Consider the following 8,234-nt stretch of genomic DNA (forward strand, 5'->3'; position numbering starts at 1 on the left):
AAAAAGTCAAAGAAGAGAAAAGCCTTGAACAGAAACATAGGTTGCCAAGGCTGAGATGAAGCTTTTCCTTGAATCGAGAATCATTTCAATGTAGAAACAAATTTGAATTTCTCAATTCTAAATTCAAGATATTAACAATTAAGACATTTAAAGTTGAAAAATATTCTATTGTGGAATATTCCAAGATTTGAACTATTCTGTTTTTATTTGGTTGGTTTTAAAATTGTTTGTTGTGATAAGTGGTCTCGTATACATGCGCTATCTGATGTGGATTAACAAACAAGAAGCTGTCAAGATCTGTAGAGACGCTTATGGTTTATAGAGACGTAAAAAAAATTAAATAATTATAATATGAAGATTACAAAAATGATATTTCTTGTTACATATTTTGCTAATGTGCACAACGAAGGCGTTCATCAATCGATTCCAAATTAATGATATTTTTTAGTTTGCACCATTTTTCTACATGTTGCAGTTTTTAATTTAAGAAATTTTCTTTCTTCGGCCTATTATCACGTAACTTTAATAATTTTCACCTTTTTTTACCTATCAGAAACTTTATTTTGGACCAAAACAACAAAAACTCCACTATTTTTAATTATTTTAAGTTTTATCGCAGATATTTAAACACAAGATACAGTTTTCTTATCCGTAACTTTTTGGGGAAAATCGGGATACTGATCCAAAACTTTCGGACTCCTTTGATATTACAAAATTAAAAGAAAACACTTCTTCGCTGTACCTTAATATATATGTATTATTTGTTAGAAATAATAATTATATAATATTTTATCACGTAAAAGAAAACCGCAGATGTGAGGAGTGCGCCAATTATCGTCCTCATTTTTTTGGAAGTAATCACTATAACAGAGTATAGGGAACTAATTTTTCTAAAGATTTTTTCCGAACGTGACTTGACAAATTACTGATATACATAGTGTTTCTAGTGGTTTTTGGTCAACAACACTCTTCAGATATTCTTTATTTGGATTTATCTTCAACAGCCAGATTTCATACTCAACGAAAGTTCTGGAGTATTATAGTTTACAATATGTTCTTTGTAGATTGCATTATAGAGGAAGCGAAAAAGGCTGTATCATGTAGTCTTTCTACAAAAAGAAAAAATAAAAACTGCTTACACACATGTTGAAATATTCGCTCTTACTCAATTCACAAAAATAAAAAAGATGAAAGAAAATCTCACTTTTCTTTCCTCTTTTTTATTTTTGTCGAAAGAGGAAAATTATTTTCTTTAATATAAAAAAATTGATTTGCTTTATTTTATTTGATTGTTTTCAAATTTCAATAGAAAAATTTAATGGTGGTTGTCGAAATTTTGTTTTCTACTTTTGGTTTTCTTTTCAGGAGTCCTGCAGATAAATTTGATTTTTAGACGTTAAATAGGATTTTAAATATAATTTTAATCTCATTTAAATTTTTTCATTCTAATTTAGCTGACTTTGATTGGAGGTCACTTCTACTTTGAACAATTTTAAACTCTCACTACTAAATTTGCTGATTAAAAATGTTTCAAATTATGTTGAATTTTTTCATTTCAAAATGTCTGGAATCGGAAGTGAAATAGAGGCATCGTTACAACAAGATGAAATGACTAATCTTTTGAAATATCCGATTTTTCTTAATCCAAAATTTTTGAACAATGATAAAAAACATGAAAACAAACATTCTATTTTGATTAATCAACAAAGTACTATTAAAGAGCAAAATTTCAATTTGCATATAAACTTTGAAAAAGTAGATAAGGATCCTTGGTTTGTAAATTTGTCTGATATTCAAATTCTTGAAGCAGTCACAGGTATTCTTAGATTATGTGGAGTTTCATTTAACCGTGTGATAAGAAGTAGGATGGAACAAATGATAAAAATAGTCAAAGATGTCGAATCAAGTATATACAAAATTCCGATACAGATCAGCAGGATATCCGAAACAAGATGTTACACTTGTCAAAGACCTTTGTTGATCAATATTGTTTGCATGTTAGTAATATCGCAAGATTTCAAAAGGTTTCCTGATAACGAAAAGTTTTTTTAAAAGCAACCCGGATATAATTTGCATGAATGCTAATAAGGGCAATATTACTGCTTTAATGAAAAAAATCAGATTAGCTTAGGATATGAGAATTTACTTTGCGATCATGATAATTTGCATTTACTAAATTAAAATTTATCAAACGCTTTCAAGCTTCTTGATAATTGAGCGTCCGAATTGCACAACGACAGGTCCGTCCACTCAGCGCCGCCACTAAGGCAAATTAAAAAATGGAATACAGCATATTTTTTTGCTTTTTTTGCTAATTTAATGCTACAAAAATATGTTTGCCCTTAAACTTCGTAGAAAAGGATTGCAGAGCTAGCAGAACGTCCCAGAGTGCAGCGAATTAGAAAATTGGGATTCAAAATGATTCAGACTCTACAATTTTCATCCGATTTCATCTTTTTTTTTTAAATTAAAGCTAATAAAATTCTGAGGATGGATGGTAGAGTGGCCTACACTTCCAACCCCGGGAGGGAGGGTTACACTGTTGCAAAGGACTTCGGATCGATCAGCCTGACGTACTTTATTTTAAAGACGCTGGAGACGCAGGTTGAGAGATATATACGGGGTGAGGTACTTTTGGCTTCACCGCTACACAGAGGGCAGCATGCTTTTCAGGCTGGCTGCTCGGTAGGGACGGCACTCCATGCTGCTGTGGCGAAATTGGAGCAGCAGTTGGAACAAAAGGGGTATGCTGTGGGAACGTTCTTGGATAAAGAGGGTGCCTTCCCCTCTAGAAGTCATTCCCCTCTAGAAGTCATCTGTTGGGAGGCTTTGAGGTGTGGTGTACCAAACCAGCTGGTAAGCTGGTTAGGAAGTATGTTACGCCGAAGGAGACTCGAAACCAGATAGGTTGAAGGCTTAGTTAAAGGAGTAGCGCGAGCGGGGTGTCCACAGGGGTTTGTGCTGTCGTCCCTCCTATGGTGCTTAGTAGTGGATGGTCTCCTTCGTAAGCTTAATGAGGAGGGGTGTTATACTTAGGGATATGCGGATGACTTTGTAATCCTAGTTAGGGAAGCTCTTTTGGAAACTTTGATGTGCTTTACAAGGTCGGCGCTGGGCATCGTCGAACTCTGATGCGATAGCTCAGAGCTCTCAGTAAATCCGGAAAAGACAAATATGGTGATTTTCATGAAGAATTACAAGATGCTGAAAGTTTACGCTCCTCTTTCTGTGGCGGGAGGCTGACGTTCTCAGACTCGGTTAGATATCTGGGAGTAATCCTAGATAGCAAACTGAGCTGGGCAAAGCACCTGGAGACCCAACGCAGAAAATTCATCATGACTTTCTGGATGTGTAGAAGAGCTTTTGGGTTAACGTGGGGAATAGGGCTTAAAATGCTTGCATGGCTCTATTCCGCTGTCTTTAAACCGAGGCTCCTTCATGCGACTGTGGTCTGGTGGCCACGGGCAGAACTCAAATTGATGCAGGACAGGCTGCAACGATTGCAAACGATAGCCTTTAGGGGTGTAACGGGAGCTATGAGGACTACGCCTACAGCAGCGATAGGCTTCTTGATCTGCAAAAAACCTCTTCACCTTGCGATAACTGCAAAAGCAGCATTCCAAGAAGAATTCCGTGGACGGAACATGGTAATCTACTCCTCCAAGGGAAAATCTGGTGTACGGATGGCTTAAGGGGACAAACAGGGTCAGGAGCAGGAATTTATGACAGTTCCAAGAGGAGAGAAGTGGTGGTCCCGCTTGGGAGACATGCTACTGTCTTTCAAGCGGATGTCCTTGCCGTTCTTCGAAGTGCTGAGATATTATTAGAGGAAAACGAGACTGGAAGACAGATTACGATCTGTTCGAACAGCCAAGCGACACTAACTGCAGTGGGAAAACCAGATATAACATCTGCACTGGTTTAGGAATGCAAAAAGGCATTAAACCGACTTTCAGAAAAGAATAAAGTGGCTCTCATATGGGTCCCTAGGCATACAGGGATCAAGGACAACGAGAAATCGGACCAGCTGGCAAGAAGCGGTGCGGCAGGTGAATACATAAGGCAGGAACCGGTACTGAGTCTAGCGTCTTGCTGCATCGGTCTTGCTATCAAAAGCTGGATCCGCACTAAGCACCGAGAATACTGGCAGCAGGTCCAGGGTTGCCGACAGGCGAAGTCTATCCTGGGCTATACGTGCAGAATGGATAGAGCGAGGTAAGTATAACCCCACTACGGAGTGCAGGAGATTTGGCAGGGATTATGAAACATCCTTGCATGTAATATGCCAGTGCCCGGCGTTGGCAAGGCAAAGATCAAGAATCAAACCCTTGGGTCATACTTTATGGAACCTGAGGAAGCTACAATGCTATCGGTGAATGACTTGCTGGGCTTCTTCAAGAGGTCTGGGGTAAACTACTGATAGCGACAGCTAAGGGTGTGGCACAATAGGTTTTAGAGCTTGAGTGCCAGGGGAGCTCCATAGGGGGTTCCCTGCCCGCATTACAACTAACTAACTAAGTATAGATGTGATGGGACATCTGGACATAATCCATACAATAAGTCTTTCACTGATCCTAGTAAATTTGATGCAAGCATCTTAATTTTTTTATGGTACGCTAGCATTGGAGATCATAGATACGGAAACAGGTAAATGCTTGGCGTAAAGGAAACGGAGGAGAGTACCATCTCTGAGGTGAAGCAGATTCAAGGAGAAATAAATGTACTTAAAACAAAAACAATTAATTTCGGTCGAAGTCGGAATCGTTGCAAAGTGACGCATAAAATGATAATGTCCATGGTTGACGGAAAGGAAATTGATCTCTCCTCTGTGAATATCAAAAACTTCTCTTTTGGTCTCTTCGTACTACATTCTTGGTTACGCTTCATGGAATGTATCCTTCACATTGCGTGTCGCATAGAATTCTGCTAATGGGTAGCGAAGCTAGCCGATGAAAAAAAGAAAATGAGCGATGCGAAGAAGAGAATTCAAAACGATTTTTGGGAGAAAATGGGCCTGATTTGGAGGGCCGGGAAGAGGTCAGACCGTCGACTAAGTATTCTTTTAATTGCCCAGATGTTAAATTTATCAAAATCTGTGGTTCATGACATCGCAGCCGACTGGAAGTTGCACCACGACAACGCCCCGGCTCACACCGCTTTTCTTGTGAACAGCTACCTGACCAAGTCCGGCATCCCAATGCTTACGCAGCCGCCCTACAGCCCAGATGTGGCCCCACAGACTTTTTTTTGGTTCCTCGCCTGAAAAGGCTGATGAAAGGCAAGCATTTTGAGACGACAGAGGGGATCCAAGCAGCATGCACCGCGGCTCTCAAGGCTATTCCAGAGAATGTCTTCCGTGACGCCTTTAATGTTTAGAAATCGCGCAAGCAGCGCTGCATTGATGCAGAAAGAGCCTATTTTAAAGTTTCTAAAGAATTGTGGCGAATGGCTCAATACATTTTTTTAAATCGACTCAGTCCTATTACTTTCCGGACAAACCCTATAACTGATCCCTACATGTACAACTTCAGAACCCTTGAGGAGAGGCTCCCTCGTCCCATGAATGCACAATTTCAGGATCTGCTGATTGCAGATGACTGAGACAAGAAAAGGCAACGCTGCTGAATACCAGAATTTTTTGTACAAAAATGGTTAATCTTTATGATCTCGTTCATCCTCATTGCTTATAATATTCGAAAAAGATGTTGAGTCTACAGGTTTTAAAATTGGGTTCCGTATTTCAAGGTAACATTAACTATTGAACCCAAAAAACAGATTTTTTCTATACGAAAGAATTATTTTAAGAATCGATTGATCATGATTGTTTATAACAATGGGAAATGTTGTTGGATGTAAGTATATTTCATAGGAGTTTCATTTTTATGATACAATCAATATTTCAGCATCAAAGAGATTTTTCCTATTTGAAAGCGTCGATTAAATGCATTTGTTGATCAGAATTGTTAATAAAAATGAGAAATATTGTGAAACGTCAGTTTCCTCCATCTGAATATTAATTTAGGGATAAAATGAACAATTATGCAAAAACTGGTTTTTTTCTATCAAATAGTGACCCTTTAATGAATTTGTTAATCAGTATTGTTTATAACAATGGTAAATATTTTGATTGTCCATTTCTGTGGCCGAATTTTTATTTTTGTAGGCAAACCTAATAATTTAGCATAAAAAATGCATTTAATATGTACAGACGGGCTTATTTATTAAATTTGTTTGATAAATGAATGCTACAAAACAGGCAGCTCAAATATGAAAAAATATGGTTCATTTCATTTATTTTGAACCCCAATTTTCTAATTCCCCGCACTGTGCGTCCACTCAGCACCACCACCTACGAAAAATCACTAAAATTGATTATGATGAGATGAACAATTAGTGGAGATTTTTTTTTGCTTTCTGATGACACATATTACGTTCCCCAAAAAACTACGCCTCAGTATTACACGCCTACCCCTCGTGCTCAAAAACGCTGGAAAGTGGGAAAACCACCTTCAACAATGTAAACATGATATAGGGCTCCAAATTAATCAAATGAAAAACTTGCAAATTTCCTTCTCTTTATCATTTAAACAAAAAACTACCCCTCCACGTAAAAGTATACATCAGAACATATACCATATATGTATGAAAAAAGCATAAAAAATAATACAAATTAAAAAACACTGTTAGTTTATACTTTTTTGCTCTTTTTCCTATCAAATGATATATAATACGGTCCCCAAAAACTACCCCTAAGTCATACATACTTGTCACTCGTGATAAAAAACGGCTTGAAAATTTGAGAAACACCTGGAGCAATGTAAAAATGATTTAGAACTCAGAATTAATTACATGAAACTTGAAACCTTACCTCTTATTATAATTTTTTTTTAAACTACCCTTCTATGTGAACGTATGCAGCGGAACATATATCTGTATGAACAAAGCCTTAAAAAATAGTACAACTTAGAAAATACTGTTAGTTAATAATTCTTGGCTCCTTTTTTTCTCTCTGATAATATATAATACATTCTTTAAAAACTACCCTCAAGTAACACATACCCACCCCTAGTGATCAAAAATGCTTTAAAGTTGGAAAACTCCCTTGAACAATGTGAAAATGATTTAGAATTCTAAATTAAATACATGACACGTCAAAGTCTCCCTGCCATTATAATTTTCTTTAAAACTACCCTTCCACGTGAACGTATGCAGCGGAACATATATATGTATGAAAAAAGCATAAAAAATAATGCAACTTAGAAAGCACTGTTAGTTGAGATTTTTTGCTCTCTTTTTATTCTCTAATAATATATAATACTTTCCCAAAAAACTACCCCCAAATCATACACACCTACCCCTCGTGATCAAATTCGTTTTGATAATTTGAAAACCACGTACGTCTCAGGGGTAGTTTTGTAGAACGTATTGTATATTATCGGCGAGCCAAAAAGGAGCAAAAAAATATCAACGGACTGTGTTTTCCAGGTTCTCATTCATTTTCACATTGTTCAAGGTGTTTTTCAACTTTTGAAAAGTTTTTGATCCCGAGGGGTGGGTAAAAATGATTTGGGGGTAGTTTTTAAAAAACGTGTTATAAATTATCGGAGAGCAAAAAAAGCGAAAAAAAGGTGTATTCCATTTTTTAATTTGCCTTAGTGGCGGCGCTGTGTGGACGGACCTCACAACGACTTCGGCGCGTGGACTCACCCAGCCTAGTAGGAAAGAGAGGAGAAAACGCGTTGCTACAAGCCGAGTTGATTGGACATGATGGCAGCTTAAAAATTATTTGTCCAATCAACTCGGCCCGTAGCGAAGCGTTATTCCCTCTCTTGTCTACTAAGTTGGCTCACTGATTTTAGATCTGAAAATAGGTACACTCCAATACTATCCCAGGTATATGTCCGTGTGAGGATAGTAGGAGACGATGTACATGACTGGGTTGCGCGCGCAACCCACTTCTCCTCATCTGAATTTGAAAACTCGAAGGTCATAAAATCATAAAATCAAAAAATTGGGATTTTAACGTTTCCAGGCTTCGATGCGTCGATTTTGAGGTTATGTTTTTTTAGATGTAGAATATTAATATTAATATTAGTATATATTATTAATGTTAATATTATAATTATATTGTGTTATATCATATTATAAAATTATTTTTTTCTATTTTGATCTGCATTTTAAAGAAATTCAAGAAATTGGCGATTTTCATGATTCGGATTCCGGCAGGGTTGCCC

At 37.1% G+C, this 8,234-nt stretch overlaps 1 protein-coding gene across 1 annotated transcript; it reads left to right on the forward strand.

Moving 5' to 3' along the window:
* The first annotated feature begins 2,490 nt into the window (after nt 1-2,490).
* LOC117178358 lies at nt 2,491-2,907 on the forward strand. Its single transcript, XM_033369787.1, has one exon. It carries the CDS (start codon nt 2,491-2,493, stop codon nt 2,905-2,907), a length of 417 nt encoding a protein of 138 aa, XP_033225678.1.
* Nucleotides 2,908-8,234: the final 5,327 nt, after the last annotated feature.

Source organism: Belonocnema kinseyi, chromosome 8, assembly GCF_010883055.1.
Source record: "Belonocnema kinseyi isolate 2016_QV_RU_SX_M_011 chromosome 8, B_treatae_v1, whole genome shotgun sequence".
Lineage (NCBI taxonomy): Eukaryota > Metazoa > Arthropoda > Insecta > Hymenoptera > Cynipidae > Belonocnema > Belonocnema kinseyi.